Genomic DNA, 17,145 nt, shown 5'->3' on the forward strand with positions numbered 1-17,145 from the left:
CTGGATTTCCTTTATTTTATTACGCTCATATTATGACCACCAGCCTAACATTGCGTTGGTCCCCCTTATGCTGCCCTGATGAAAGTAATAGCCACATGGATGGCATGAACCAAGGTTTCCCAGCAGAACATTGTCCAATGCTACACACTGCGTACAGCCTTGCTTCACTCCCCACATGCATCAATGTGTCTTTGCCACCCATGACCCTGTTGCTGCTTCGCCATGGTTCCTTCCATAAACCACTTTTGGTAGATACTGACCGTTTCAGACCGGGAACACCCCACAAGCGATGGCACTTTTGGAGACTAAGCTAGCCGTCACAATTTGGCCCTTTTCACTAACATTGTTATTTTTGTCCATTTTTTCCTGCTTCTAACACATCAGCTTTAAGGACAAAATATTAACTTTCTTCCTAATATATCCCACCCACTGACAGGTGCCACAATGAAGAGATAGAGAGATATATATATATATATATATATATATATATATATATATATATATATATATATATATATATATATATATATATATATATATATATATATATATATATATATATATATATCTATCTATATATATCTATCTATATATATAACCACCTTTCTGCGACAGATAATAACAATGTATGTCTCTCATGTCTCCACACTGGAGAAGTAGCATACAGCAGACAGTAACACAAGTGGACACTTTACACAATTTGTATTTACAGCTTATTTCCATCAACTAGCATTTGTCAAACAGCCAAAATACAAAGAGGAAAAGGAATCAAACATTGCTACATTTTGTTCTTTAGCCGTATTTGAGAGAGATCGAAGATTTAAGCAAAGACCTGTTTAATCAAACAGACTCCACAAAACGACATGAACTTTCAAAAAAACAAGACTTTATTTTAAAAAGTATGCAGTTTTGGACATGGTTTCAAACATGGAACAGCAGACTACATCTTCAAAATTTCAGGTTGTTATTTGAACATGACACAGAAAATCAAGACGACAACTTTATCAGAGGGTTTCCAGCCTGCAGGAAAATCAATGGCATTTCTTTACACAGGATAATAAACATCACCAAATATCACATGTCAACCATGTAGACAGATGGCAGGTATATTAGTCGCAGAGGTGGGCAGAGCAAAAACCAAGCCTCCAAAACAAATAAATAACATCTGCTCACACCTGGATCCAGTGGTCCGAGCAGGACTGCTGCACAGGGCTTTCATGACAAAATTCAGATGATCTGTGGTAGCTTGCTGTGACCTTGTGGGAGAGTTAATCCGGAGCAGGACTGACAGCTGGGACTCTGTAGTCCAGGCAGACTGCTGTGGACTTTATTCTAAAAACTATTGCGCACCTCTGTGGGTCGATGCTGCTGAGCCAGCTTACCATAACCGCCTCTCGCTGGATCATAATCCTGCCTGTACTCATCTCTCACCTACACAGTTACACACAGAAACACACAGAGAGGGGGGGGGGAAAGGAAGAGAGTATAAATCAATCACTTGTTCAACTGAGACTAACACACTCTACCCAACCCTGTAAAATCAGCATCCAACCATTTGAGAAGCACTTCTCATCACTCCAACCTTTAACGTGACATTTGTTTAACCCTTTAAGACCTACCATAGAACCAAGTCCGCCAGAGCTTATATTATATTTTTACCTGCTGTGGAGCCATTTTTGGGAGCATTTCAAGTTGCTATACATCAATACAACCATTATAGCCCAGATTTTAATAATATGTATTCATTAAGTGCATAGTAATTACATAAATTGCAAAAAAGTGCAATAAACTACAAAAAAAATTGAAAATCGTTTTTGTTTTTTAACATATATTTCTAGTTGGAGTAATTTAAGAGGCTTATCCCTCAAAACTGTAAATACAAAAAAGTTGCACAAAATAGTTTCCCACCACAGGAAATTTATTTTGAGTGTCTTCATAGTTTTATTTTTGAAATACACCAATTTTTATACACTGCAGGAAAAACGAAAATAAATATTATACTGCAAATTTGCAAAAAAGCAGCATATGCATCAAAATAAACTATTTCCAGCAGTGCAATATGAGTCCTAAGCATCCCAGAAACGACACAGAAAGTCATAAAGTCAAAGATAACTTTTAAAAAGACCAGTATAGGCTCTGAGGGCCTGATAGTAAAAAAGACTACATTTCCGCGAAAATGACGTCACTTCCGGTTTCGGGCAGGTAATGGCGGAAATGCAAAAGTTCGCGCTGACGTCTATTCCAACGTAGGAAGTGTTATGAACAGCTGATCGGACCGGCACAGCGTGTTTCTGGAATATTATGTTTTTGTTCCTGCAAGCGCTTTTTATGCAGTTTTTGCAAAGCTATATGTGGAAGGAAACTGTGACCTAGGACAAGCTGATGGCATAAGATGTGAGTACAACTCCTCCGGTTTCATATGCAAAAAAAATTTTTGCGCTAGCTTACGTGGTTGCAGTGCTACTGGGATTTAAAAATAGTTACGCAAAACAGAGCGTGTCCGCTCCGATCGGCTGTAAAGGGTTAATGAGCTGTTCTCAATGACCAAGACTAAACTTTTACGCTCCAACACAAACATTTTCAGGAGTCATACTGCTGGGTGTTTGTAGGAAAGGAAAATCTAAACAATAATCAGGTCCTTTGCCCAATATTTGCTGCCATGTTTACGCTCCCAGAAAGCTCGACAAAATAAAACATGATTATGTTATGTTGTGTTTGTTAACAGCATAATATACCAGCTCATTTTGCTAATGCATTACTACGGAAATGCCATCTATTTAAAGGCCATGGGTATTCATGCATAATTTATTTTCTAAGTTCTAAATATCATACTGGTGTATTAAAATGCCATGATAAAGTGTATTGATTTTTTGAATGCCATTTCAGTATGTGTCATTTTTCAAATGTCATAGTATGCTGCATTTTATGTTGTTGTCCAAAATATCTGCAGTGCAGAGATTGCTGAAGTGTTCAATGATAGACAATGATCGTCATGATGATGACAATCAGGCAAAAAGCATCAGCCAAACCTGAGCTCTCAACATAATGGAAACTACTACAATCACCAATTAAGTGTCCCTACTTTGGTGAGTTCATTTATGAATTGTATGAGTAAAATACCGTATTTTCCGGACTATAAGGCACACCGGATGATAAGGCGCATTAAACGAAACAAATCTGATATGATATGGATCTGAAAAGCAGACGCAAGCATTTCTGGACTGAAGTCTGGACAAGCGGCTTGAGGCGGCTGTTGTTTTTCGGGCTATATAAATAAAATTGAATTGAAAGTTGCTGATCTGAATGTTTAGTAACAAAGTGCACCCCAGTCAAGAGGTTTAAAAACTCTTATCTCACAATCAGTAAAAAAAACAAAAAAAACAAAACATAACATTAAAAACTAAACTGAAACAATATTTTTATCAAAGTGATAAAACTGCAGGTTATGCAGGGTTCGAATCACAACAGCATGATCTATTGGAGGCTGATTTCGTTCAAATAAACAAGATGAACAACTAAGTGTTTAAATTATACCAGTGAGCTGAGCTCTAAAGCCCAGATCAGAGACGTCGACAATGTTCTTTAACATTACTTTAGTCGTGGGTTAATATCTTTTTGGATTAATTCAAATACGAGTGCAGTTACTCACAGAACTAACTTTAAGCTTTGTAGTTTGCTCCAATAAAAATAAATAAATAAACCAGCAGTCGGCATCCACAGCAGGTTGCTTCCATTTATTAAAGTACTCATATCCTAACCCTCACCTGTCCTCCTGATTTGCCACGACCAAACTGTCTTCCTTCCTTGAAGCCGGCATCCCAGTCTGTCCTGATGATGCGGTCATCCAGCCGTGTGCCATTAATGAAGCGCATGGCATGCTCTGCATCTCCACGGGTATAGTATCTGGGACAGCGTTAAGGCACAACACGTGCAATTCATGATGTTCTGGTAACTTCTGAAGGGGATTCTGGAGTAGGGGTGGGCGATAGAAACGATATACGATAGAAACGATATAAATATGGCCAACGATAGAGATTTTGACTATACCGCTCTACCGCATGTTGATGATGTCATCAAGCTGTGCCTGTTTTGGTTGAAAGCATCGCAGCGGCTTCAACCATAATCATCTGCAAATTATGCCGGGCGACAGTCATAGCAAAGAGATGAAGCACTTTTAGAATATGAGGAAAGCCAAAAACTGCGCTTCCTCCTCTTCCGTACCATTGATTCATTAATGTTGAATTCTCTCGCAGCTGTTCTATTCCCATGTTGTTGCAGTATATTGATAACTAACCTCGTATTGTGGATGAATAATCTCAGTTGTTCTCCTGACTGAAGCTTGGCCCGTGTATAGCATCCTGCTATGCGATTGCATTTGTCCCTGACCACCAGAATCCCTCACTTTAACTTTTATCGAGTGGAAAAAAGTTGGCGTTCATCCTCCAGCTTCACTGTGCTAATGTTATGCTAACATAGCTGTGTCGCTAGCAATCACGTAGCACAACATTATATACCAGGTAGTCCAACTTCAGTAACCCTGCAAACACCACTGCTGTTTAGTTTTCTGTCTTCATTTATGTTGGAAGTGGTAGCAGAGCTGTACGTTTTAATTAGCTTCAAAAATCTCTCAGTCAGAACATGGTATGAAATGTTTAGGTGTAAACTAGCGAGCTAACTTCCTGTTAACTTGTAACTCCGTTAAATGTAATAAATTCTGTTTTCATGGATGCCTGGATGTTAAACTTAATTGTTACACCTGGTAAAGCAGCAATGCTGATGATTTTATTAAAGATGAAAGAATTTAGATCGTTTTTAACTCTGTGTTCATTTGACTTTGGGAGCTGAAGAGGACGGAGTTTTGGACCCAGATTACTCTGCGAAGCTCCTCACTATGGCAGCCGTAATGCTCTGACAATCCATCAAGCAGTGCGGCTTACCAAAGTTGCACTAAAACATTTAACAGATTTCTGCAGCCAAAATCAGTTCGAGGTCAGTAGGTCATACATAAGGCACACTCTCGATTTTTGAGAAAATTAAAGGATTTTACGTGTGCCTTATAGTGTGGAAAATACGTTATACAGAAGAAAATAATATATCGCGATATATATCGTTACCACACGTGCTAAAATTATACCGTGATATGGATTTTAGGCCATATCGCCCAGCCCTATTCTGAAGGCAGTCAAATTACTGACAGTTTCTTTTAGCATGAATTAAATATTTTTGAAGGATACTCGACAAAGCAGAACCCACAAGCAGTCTTCTTGATTTTGTCCAGGCCAATGATGATACGCTTGACATCTCCACTTTTAGAAAACAGCTCGTGTACCTGTTCACAGTGGCAAAAAAAGTTAGAAAACTTGAGAAAATTTAACAAAATATCTTCTGTGAATTTTCCAACTCTGGGACTTCTCTTATGATAAACTATCAGAAAAATCAACACTGAAAATATGTCTATTATGTGTTTTTTGACATATATTTTATGTGCGACACATTGACGTTCAGTTTTTTTCCATCAAATTTTCCAACCCTTGAACACAAAGACAGCTTGAGTGCAGTACTGCTGAAAGTGTCAAGCTGCTGTGAAGCTCAAAACAGCTAAAATGCCACTCTTTACATGACTTTTGTCAGGCACACAACATGGCTCACTCATCCATTCATACAAGCACTTTCTATCGCACAGTCACACACAATTGGGGAAAGCAACTTGGGGTTCAGCATCTTGCCCAAGGATACTTAGGAAAACCAACAATCTTCCAATTAGTAGATAACCTGCTCCATATAAACACTTGAAGCTTATGTGTAATGCCAGTGGTGTTTTGCTGGCATAACTATAGGACAATATTTGACTAACTATATTTGTTTTGAAGACAGATCACATGCACTGTTTTATAAATGAGTCTCCTAATGTATTAATAGCTCAGTCAGCAATTTTCCCCATCATATTGGTCTCTTTGAAGAAGAAATTCAGCAACTTTCCAATAAAGCCGAGTTATTACTTTAACTGGTGAAGGTTTTGTGTCTTACCTGCTCCTCGGTGGTGTAGAAGGAGAGGTTGCCCACATACAAAGTGTTGCTCTGCTTCAGAAGCTTCTCCTGATCATAGCGATTACCCTAAAAGCACAAGCAACGTTACAAATGTTTAAAAAAAATTGCTCTCAATAAGTTGACATTATAGCGTTCAAACGACCTGTGTTGAAGCAAGGAGTTAAGTTATAAGTTAGCCACGCTTTAGTCCCAACGAAGCATCATAAAACAACATCAGGAGTTTTTAAGGCCAGGTTAAAATACAGAGATGTGTTTTGCTGTTCTGTTTGTTCCCGAGTCACCTCCACCTCCACTACACAGCACCGCTCGCCTTTGTTGTTTGCTAACAGTTAGCTAAAAGACACATTACATTTACATTCCCGTAAATTACGATAAGTCACCGCCTTCCTAAAGACCACTTCCTCATTTACCTTAAAGTGTTGGTCTCTGTATTGGCTAATGTCAATGTAAGAATCACTGTTTAGCGCATTTAGTTTAACAGACATCGTGGAAAAAATCGCAGTGAGGCGCCTTTCTGCTCAACTAGGAGCATGCCGGAAAAGCGATGATGTTGCTTCCGTTTCATGTGTCCGTCCTTTGAATAAGTCCGGGTACAGCAACTTCTATATCAGGTTAATGGCGCCGCCTGTTGGTATCACTGACTGTAGAAAACACATAACAGTGATTTGTACAGTCATCGGTTGATATTCAATCATTGCCAAAATACAGTCACTGTTACCAGCAGGCAGACTGTCTGTGACAGTTTAAAGACCTATTTGCATAAATTATAAAACCCCAAAACCTTAAAAACAGATGTTAAAAAAATGTTAATTACGTATCAAAATACTATTTTGAGTCCTGTTTCTATTACACAAGTGCAAGGGCATAATCACGCATGAACTTCAACTATTTTTTTTAAATAATACTAAAAATATGTTTTTTAACGAAAGGTCACAGTACCTCAAAGTCAACAAAAATAAATAAATAAAAATAAAACAACAAACTTGGCTTTTATTCCCAAAATACAGATTTATTCATTAATATTACAGTTTTAAAAGTTTGTCGTTCGTTTTGTTTCTTGTATCCAAACTGGACACAAAAAGACTGAAAGCTTGCTACTGTTAAACTGAGTCGTAGTCACATGACTGCTGGAGCTGTGTGAGATGTGGTGCCACGCTGATGGCTACTGCACTTTTATTATTATTGGCTACTAAAGGATCAGTGCCCCTCTTTTCCTTCGTTCTTCTTCTGCTATTTTTTAAATAGTTTATTTTGTTAATATTTTACTGTTTTATATATGTTATATATGTTGAGAAAATGTGTCTGTGTGGGGGGGGATTAATTTACTTTAATCTTATGCTTAACAAAAAGTTATTATTAATTAATGAAGCTGAGCTCTCTTAGGCAAACTAGTCTCCAGGCTCCGTAACAGACATTTAGAGCTCTTTTTTGGATGTTGGCTGCCTTTTACTTGTCTGTGAAGATGATTCAACACCACTTCAGTAATGTTGAGGCCTGGGCTCTGATGAGGTAAATACATGACAGACAGTCTTCCATTTTGGGTCTTTCTAGTTTCAATTAGAAGAGTGAAAACAAAATTTGCATTTTTGCAACAGGATGCTAGTAAGACTTTCAGAAAGCCTGCAGAACTACTGCTGAAGACCATAAAAACAATTGCAAGCCTGCTTGAAATTAAAATAGAAATAACTAGGGGTTAGCTAAAGTAGTTTTCAAGTAGTAAAAAAAACAAAAACAAATCAAAACAACAAAAGTACTAACAAACACTTTATTACATAATTCAAATTCTTACTGTTAAACCCCCCCCAAAAAACGTATCCTAGTCTGACACGACTCCCACGTCACACTAAATTATTTCCTGAACAAAAAAACCCCCTAAATAACAAAAACAGTGTGCAGATGTGAATAAACCCGCTTTATAAAATTAAAGAAATTAAGAAATGAGATGAAGAGACGGTACAGCGTATTGAGCCCACAGTAAAATACAGGGCATAGGTGCTGCTGTCAACTCTCACTCTAGAGCTTAGCTGGTACAAACAGCCAGTTCTTGTATCTTCTCAACTTCAATTCAATGACTCAGAGCATAAAAGCAAAGCTGGTAGAAGGAAAACAGGAGCTTTGCTGACTCTTCTCTCACATTTGCCTTTTAATCTTCATCAGAGGTCACATGGTCTCCACTCAGCAGCACCTCCTGGAACCTGGAAAAATAAAGTCAAAGCGCATATTGTTATAGTCAAAGTAGAAAAACAACAAAAAAACAACCAGTGTGTGTCAATCAAATCAGTATGTCCAAGGACATCATCCCCTTAACAGATCCTGAAGGTTTTTCATATGCAGTAGTTACATTTTGAGTTCTCCAAAGAACAAAGCATTATTATCTGTGTAGATAGTTTAGTCTGGGTTTCGGCTTTGTTGCTGGAGCAATTGGCCTTTCAATGATCGAACAATCCTCAAAGAGAGAGAAAGTGAGTAATGCGTGATGCAGACCATTCTGACAGATCTGCTGGGTCTGGCAGAGATTTAGTCATAATGTAAATATCCCTGCTCTTAACACACCTGCTAACCTAATCTACCCAAGCTCAAAAGACATGCAAACAATGCAAAAGTGAGAGACATTCTTACTTCTGTGTCAGGAAGAAGGACAAGCCGATCTTCTAAAATCTATGCACAGCTTCAAAAAGGGAGTTTGTGAATCATTTGGAATTAAGATGATTTCACTCAACTTGAATAGAACCTGAATAAGCTAATTAACACACATAGTTGTGCTTTTCATTGCTTAATTGAACACATTAAGAAATTATGGCAAAGACTGGAAAGAGTTAAAAATTAACTCTTGAATTCAATAACTTGTGAAACAAGTTAACAATCAGATATGGCCAATAAGTGCTTACGCAACACGCAGAATGCTGAGGAGAAACAGTGGAGCCTTCCTTCCTACAAAACTCCTAGGATGTGAAGATCAAAAAATCCCTTTGAAGGTCCTAACCCAGGATCTTAGCTGGATTAGTGTCAAACCTAATCAAAACCTTAATGTTGTTTCACTGTCTTCCAGTTATTCTGGTGCTAATTAACTCGTAATTTCTTCTTCAGCTCTCAGCGAAGGCGGTCGCACTTTTCTCCTCTCCTCCTCACCCTTATCTTCCCTGCTTAGCCTCTATGTCCTTGTCTTGTCTTGTGTGCATTACTTTCCCTGGAATAGCCTCCCACTGTCGTTCTCTAAAACCTAAAAGAGAATTATGGATTTGATCAACTGGTCTCTGAATGCTATTGACACCCTTTTCTCAACGAGAAATCTGGGCTCGGGAGAGCCTGAGTGCCCTGGAGGGACTTTCCCTGCCGGATACACGATGGACGGGTGGCAGAACTGGAGGATCATGTGCCTGGCGGGACTGTCGATCGAGGACGCTGAAGATATCTATCTATTCAGAACCGTGATAACAGGGTTCATGCTGATCGGAGTTGGCTTAGCCCTGGTTTATCGGAGAAATAAGAGAGCGGAAGCGGCTGTTCAAACCCCCCCAAGGCTGCCCACTGGAATCGAAATGGAACGAGGCGCAACCTCTCACAATGAACGTAATATGGTCAACACCTTGGAGACGCTTGCAGCTGCTGTGAAGGCTCAAAACAACACCATTGAGCGTATGGGGGGAAACATCAGAGAGAGGCCTGCTCAAAATGAGACCCTTGAGCGACAGTTGGAAGACATCGCGGAACGGATCACTGCAGTTGTGAGGTCTCAGAATCAAAAGAATGATAACACCATGGAACAGAAGTTTGATACCATCATGGGGAGGCTCGCGACTCTCCAACGGGATTGAGAGACCAGCGTCGGAGTGTTAAAGAGCAGCCTGAAAATTCTCCTGGGCTGCTCGCATGGAAATTAACAAAATCAACATGAACATTGCGGATCCCCATTACGGCGCCAGCTGCAGGCCCAAGGCTGGAGCCGAACAATCACTCCCTGATAACGACTGTGTTACGGCTATTCTTCCCATCCCATGCAAGGACACCTGGATTGGCTGGAGGACTGTTTACTTAGCCTGATAGGCCGAAGGACACGGTCTCAGCTGAACTATGGACACGCACACACATACACTTACACTGATAGGCACTCACTCATCCCCCCTCCCTTTCCAACGCCTTCGATGCTTGTTTCCTGCGAGGGAACACGGCGGGTCTGTGTGCCGCGCTGGAATGGTAGCGCTGTGCAGGGCGGCTGCTGTGTTCGCTTCGGATTACTCCTCACCCCCCACCCACCCCTGTGGCTTGTCATGTCTTCACAATGTTGTGCTGTGGACATTTATGTGCTTTTTTTCTGCAGAGGAGTTTTTTTGTTTCCTGTTCTCATGCTGTCCTACCATGGAAGCACAGCATGAGTAGGGGTCTCTTTTTTTCCTCTTGTACTTTCCCCACTGTACTTGTACTTCCCCGTACACTGTGGTGTACGGGGCGATCGTAGCTCAAGAGTTGGGAGTTCGCCTTGTAATCGGAAGGTTGCCGGTTCGAGCCCCGGCTTGGATAGTCTCGGTCGTTGTGTCCTTGGGCAAGACACTTCACCCGTTGCCTACTGATGGTGGTCAGAGGGCCCGGTGGCGCCAGTGTCCGGCAGCCTCGCCTCTGTCAGTGCGCCCCAGGGTGGCTGTGGCTACAATGTAGCTTGCCATCACCAGTGTGTGAATGTGTGTGTGAATGGGTGGATGACTGGATATGTAAAGCGCTTTGGGGTCCTTAGGGACTAGTAAAGCGCTATATAAATACAGGCCATTTACATTTCAATGTTTTTTTCTCTGATTCTACCAATCTCCGACCTGTATCCCCATGTAATGTTTGTGCTATATGTGTAAGGTCGGGGGGGGTCCCATTTCACTGCAGGGCAACCTGCATGTGACAAATAAAGCTTTGATTGGTATTCTTATTGCTTTGCAAGCTCCAGGTTATGGACTGCTGTCCTGACAAAATGTCTTCATGCAATTTAACTTCATTATTTCTTCAATTGTCGCAAGGTGTCATGGGCTCGAGAACGCAGTGGAAAAACATGAGACTACCACCTCCATGCTTAATACTTAGGAGCAGGTTTTCTTGGAGTGCAGTGGTTTCCTTACTGTTTTCATCCTATTTGTGCAGATGTCTGCAGGTGTTTTGCTGCTACCTCTTTTGGGATTGAAGCCTTGGGATGATCTCTGCAGTATGTCTCAAATGCAGAGGAGCAGCAGCCCTAAATTACACCTAATTTACAGACAATTTGGCTCATTGTAGACTGATGAACATTCATGTCACTGTAGTTTTTCTCGCCTGTCCCACTTCTTTTCATCACAGTAATGCTTCTAAGGTCCTGTGAAAGCTGTCGCAAACAAGGCATGTTAAATGCCAAGCAGGTTTCCTTAAGAGGTGCAGACTTTGCTTGCCTTTATTTACAGGAATGAAACCTCCTGCAGCCCACACTTCAAATTTCATGTCTTAAATCTGAACACCAAGCAAGCAATTTATTTTTTATAGCACTTTCAAAACAACTCCCACCTGAACACAAAGTGCTGTACACTTGACATGCCAGAAATGATACATTGAATAAGTTAAAAAATAAAAGATAAAGATAAAAAATTTTTTAAAAGATGATAATTAAAATGACATTTAAAATAATAAAATTCAACCACAAATAGCAAATAAATAAATAAAATAGTATAAAATGGTAATTAGAATAACATTTAAAATAAATAAAATCAGCACATTAGATTAAAACAATAAAATCAGGGTCATATGCCAAGGAGTAAAAATAGGTTTTAAGACGTGTTTTAAAAGTTGACAGTGAAGGGGCCTCTCTAATGTGCTGGGGCAGATTGTTCCAGAGATTTGGAGCAGCAATAGAGAAGGCCCTGTCCCCTCTGAGCTTTCTCTTGGACCTGAGCTTCCCTCTCTCACCCTGTTGGACAACATCTACAGCCCGTTCTCACTCCCGAGGCGTAACATGTTGACGTTTTGTCACGTCCCGCGGCGTTCCTGAGGAACGCGAAAGGAGACCTTTGGCGTTCTTATGGTACGCAGCGGGTTATGGCTGGAATCCAGTGCAACCTTATTCCTGATCTTAACCAGGACTATAATGATGTTAAATAGCGTGTTTCTAAGCGATTTGAAGAAAAAGAGCGAACATGTGTAGATGGAGTCCAGGCGGTTCTCATATTTCCTCTTTTTTCCGAGGTCATCATTTAGGAACGTGGTGGGTAGCCGAAAACGTAATATGTTGACGATTTGTCACCTAGCGTATGTTACGCTTTGGGAGTGAGAACGTGTTGTCTGTACATTCTAATTCCGTTGTTTTCATTCAAACTCTGGTCTGTACATTCTAATTCCGTTGTTTTCATTCAAACTCTATTCTGTACATTCTAATTCCGTTGTTTTCATTCAAATTCCGTTGTTTTCATTCAAATTCCACTGTTTTGATTCAAATTCTGTTCTGTACATTCTACTTCAGTTGTTTTTATTCAAACTCTGTTCTGCACATTCTAATTCTGTTGTTTTCATTCAAACTCTGTTCTGTACATTCTAATTCCGTTGTTTTCATTCAAATTCCACTGTTTTGATTCAAATTCTGTTCTGTACATTCTACTTCAGTTGTTTTTATTCAAACTCTGTTCTGCACATTCTAATTCTGTTGTTTTCATTCAAATTCTGTTCTGTACATTCTAATTCCGTTGTTTTCATTCAAACTCTGTTCTGTACATTCTAATTCCGTTGTTTTCATTCAAATTCCGTTGTTTTCATTCAAATTCCACTGTTTTGATTCAAATTCTGTTCTGTACATTCTACTTCAGTTGTTTTTATTCAAACTCTGTTCTGCACATTCTAATTCTGTTGTTTTCATTCAAACTCTGTTCTGTACATTCTAATTCCGTTGTTTTCATTCAAATTCCGTTGTTTTCATTCAAATTCCACTGTTTTTATTCAAACTCTGTTCTGCACATTCTAATTCTGTTGTTTTCATTCAAACTCTGTTCTGTACATTCTAATTCCGTTGTTTTCATTCAAATTCCGTTGTTTTCATTCTAATTCTGTTGTTTTCATTCAAACTCTGTTCTGTTCATTCTAATTCCATTGTTTTCATTTAACCCTTTACAGCCGATCGGAGCGGGCACGCTCTGTTTTGCGTAACTATTTTTTAAATCCCAGTAGCACTGCAACCACGTAAGCTAGCGCAAAATTTTTTTTTGCATATGAAACCGGAGGAGTTGTACTCACATCTTATGCCATCAGCTTGTCCTAGGTCACGGTTTCCTTCCACATAAAGCTTTGCAAAAACTGCATAAAAAGCGCTTGCAGGAACAAAAACATAATATTCCAGAAACACGCTGTGCCGGTCCGATCAGCTGTTCATAACACTTCCTACGTTGGAATAGACGTCAGCGCGAACTTTTGCATTTCTGCCATTACCTGCCCGAAACCGGAAGTGATGTCATTTTCGCGGAAATGTAGTCTTTTTTACTATCAGGCCCTCAGGGCCTATACTGGTCTTTTTAAAAGTTATCTTTGACTTTATGACTTTCTGTGTCGTTTCTGGGATGCTTAGGACTCATATTGCACTGCTGGAAATAGTTTATTTTGATGCATATGCTGCTTTTTTGCAAATTTGCAGTATAATATTTATTTTCGTTTTTCCTGCAGTGTATAAAAATTGGTGTATTTCAAAAATAAAACTATGAAGACACTCAAAATAAATTTCCTGTGGTGGGAAACTATTTTGTGCAACTTTTTTGTATTTACAGTTTTGAGGGATAAGCCTCTTAAATTTCTCTAACTAGAAATATATGTTAAAAAACAAAAACGATTTTCAATTTTTTTTGTAGTTTATTGCACTTTTTTGCAATTTATGTAATTACTATGCACTTAATGAATACATATTATTAAAATCTGGGCTATAATGGTTGTATTGATGTATAGCAACTTGAAATGCTCCCAAAAATGGCTCCACAGCAGGTAAAAATATAATATAAGCTCTGGCGGACTTGGTTCTATGGTAGGTCTTAAAGGGTTAAACTCTGTTCTGTACATTCTAATTCCGTTGTTTTCATTCAAACTCTGTTCTGTACATTCTAATTCCGTTGTTTACATTCAAACTCTGTTCTGTTCATTCTAATTCCGTTGTTTTCATTCAAACTCTGTTCTGTACATTCCAATTCTGTTGTTTTCATTCAAATTCCACTGTTTTGATTCAAATTCTGATCTCTACATTCTAATTCTGTTGTTTTCATTCAAACTCTGTTCTCTACATTCTAATTCCGTTATTTTCATTCAAATTTTGTTCTGTACATTCTACTTCAGTTGTTTTTATTCAAACTGTGTTCTGTACATTCAAATTCCGTTGCTTTCATTCAAATTCCGTTGTTTTCTTTCTAATTCTGTTTCTTGTTTTAAACTTCCATTGTTTTCATTCAAATTCTGTTGTTTTCATTCAAATTCCGTTGTTTTCATTCAAACTCTGTTCTGTACATTCCAATTCTGTTGTTTTCATTCAAATTCCATTGTTTTGATTCAAACTCTGTTCTGTTCATTCTAATTCCGTTGTTTTTTATGCAAACTCTGTTCTGTACATTCTAATTCCGTTGTTTTCATTCAAACTCTGTTGTGTTCATTCTAATTCCGTTGTTTTCATTCAAACTCTGTTCTCTACATTCTAATTCCGTTGTTTTCTTTCAAATTTTGTTGTTTTCATTCAAATTCCATTGTTTTGATTCAAATTCTGTTCTGTACATTCTACTTTAGTTGTTTTTATTCAAACTCTGTTCTGTACATTCTAATTCCGTTGTTTTCATTCAAACTCTGTTCTGTTCATTCTAATTCCGTTGTTTTCATTCAAACTCTGTTCTGTACATTCTAATTCCGTTGTCTTCATTCAAACTCTGTTCTGTACATTCCAATTCTGTTGTTTTCATTCAAATTCCACTGTTTTCATTCAAATTCTGTTCTCTACATTCTAATTCCGTTGTTTTCATTCAAACTCTGATCTCTACATTCTAATTCTGTTGTTTTCATTCAAACTCTGTTCTCTACATTCTAATTCCGTTATTTTCATTCAAATTTTGTTCTGTACATTCTACTTCAGTTGTTTTTATTCAAACTGTGTTCTGTACATTCAAATTCCGTTGCTTTCATTCAAATTCCGTTGTTTTCTTTCTAATTCTGTTTCTTGTTTTAAACTTCCATTGTTTTCATTCAAATTCTGTTGTTTTCATTCAAATTCCGTTGTTTTCATTCAAATTCCGTTCTCTACATTCTAATTCTGTTGTTTTTATTCAAACTCGGTTATGTACATTCAAATTCCGTTGTTTTCATTCAAACTCTGTTCTGTACATTCTAATTCCGTTGTTTTCATTCAAACTCTGTTCTGTACATTCCAATTCTGTTGTTTTCATTCAAATTCCATTGTTTTGATTCAAACTCTGTTCTGTTCATTCTAATTCCGTTGTTTTTTATAAAAACTCTGTTCTGTACATTCTAATTCCGTTGTTTTCATTCAAACTCTGTTCTCTACATTCTAATTCCGTTGTTTTCATTCAAATTTTGTTGTTTTCATTCAAATTCCATTGTTTTGATTCAAACTCTGTTCTGTACATTCTAATTCCGTTGTTTTCATTCAAACTCTGTTCTGTACATTCTAATTCCGTTGTTTTCATTCAAACTCTGTTCTGTACATTCCAATTCCGTTGTTTTCATTCAAATTTTGTTGTTTTCATTCAAATTCCATTGTTTTGATTCAAATTCTCTTCTGTACATTCTAATTCCGTTGTTTTCATTCAAACTCTGTTCTGTACATTCTAATTCCGTTGTTTTCATTCAAACTCTGTTCTGTACATTCCAATTCTGTTGTTTTCATTCAAATTCCATTGTTTTCATTCAAATTCTGTTCTGTACATTCTAATTCCGTTGTTTTCATTCAAACTCTGGTCTATACATTCTAATTCTGTTGTTTTCATTCAAATTCCGTTGTTTTCTTTCTAATTCTGTTTTTTGTTTTAAACTTCCATTGTTTTCATTCAAATTCTGTTGTTTTCATTCAAATTCCATTGTTTTCATTCAAACTCTGTTCTGTACATTCTAATTCCATTGTTTTGATTCAAACTCTGTTCTGTACATTCTAATTCCGTTGTTTTCATTCAAATTCTGTTCTGTACATTCTAATTCTGTTGTTTTCATTCGAACTGTGTTCTGTTCATTCTAATTCCGTTGTTTTTTATGCAAACTGTGTTCTGTACATTCTAATTCTGTTGTTTTCATTCAAAATGTGTTCTGTTCATTCTAATTCCGTTGTTTTCATTCAAACTCCTTTCTGTACATTCTAATTCCGTTGTTTTCATTCAAACTCTGTTCTGTTCATTCTAATTCCGTTGTTTTCATTCAAACTCTGTTCTCTACATTCTAATTCTGTTGTTTTCATTCAAACTCTGTTCTCTACATTCCAATTCCGTTGTTTTCATTCAAATTTTGTTGTTTTCATTCAAATTCCATTGTTTTGATTCAAATTCTGTTCTGTACATTCTACTTTAGTTGTTTTCATTCAAATTCCATTGTTTTGATTCAAACTCTGTTCTGTTCATTCTAATTCCGTTGTTTTTTATAAAAACTCTGTTCTGTACATTCTAATTCCGTTGTTTTCATTCAAACTCTGTTCTCTACATTCTAATTCCGTTGTTTTCATTCAAATTTTGTTGTTTTCATTCAAATTCCATTGTTTTGATTCAAACTCTGTTCTGTACATTCTAATTCCGTTGTTTTCATTCAAACTCTGTTCTGTTCATTCTAATTCCGTTGTTTTCATTCAAACTCTGTTCTGTACATTCCAATTCCGTTGTTTTCATTCAAATTTTGTTGTTTTCATTCAAATTCCATTGTTTTGATTCAAATTCTCTTCTGTACATTCTAATTCCGTTGTTTTCATTCAAACTCTGTTCTGTACATTCTAATTCCGTTGTTTTCATTCAAACTCTGTTCTGTACATTCCAATTCTGTTGTTTTCATTCAAATTCCATTGTTTTCATTCAAATTCTGTTCTGTACATTCTAATTCCGTTGTTTTCATTCAAACTCTGTTGTTTTCATTCTAATTCCGTTGTTT

The 17,145-nt window shown here is 37.7% G+C and overlaps 1 protein-coding gene across 1 annotated transcript; it reads right to left on the reverse strand.

The window, feature by feature from the left end:
* Positions 1–864: 864 nt before the first annotated feature.
* ncbp2 (nuclear cap binding protein subunit 2) lies at positions 865–6,609 on the reverse strand. The gene is made up of 5 exons (XM_080887175.1): positions 6,459–6,609; positions 6,028–6,114; positions 5,235–5,329; positions 3,765–3,903; positions 865–1,431 (listed from the first exon to the last, which is right to left on the reverse strand). The coding sequence occupies exons 1-5, from the start codon at positions 6,531–6,533 to the stop codon at positions 1,333–1,335; spliced, it is 495 nt and encodes a 164-aa protein (XP_080743301.1). The 5' UTR covers positions 6,534–6,609; the 3' UTR covers positions 865–1,332.
* Positions 6,610–17,145: the final 10,536 nt, after the last annotated feature.

The sequence above is a fragment of the Rhamphochromis sp. 'chilingali' genome (genome assembly GCF_963969265.1).
Source record: "Rhamphochromis sp. 'chilingali' genome assembly, chromosome: 7".
NCBI lineage: Eukaryota > Metazoa > Chordata > Actinopteri > Cichliformes > Cichlidae > Rhamphochromis > Rhamphochromis sp. 'chilingali'.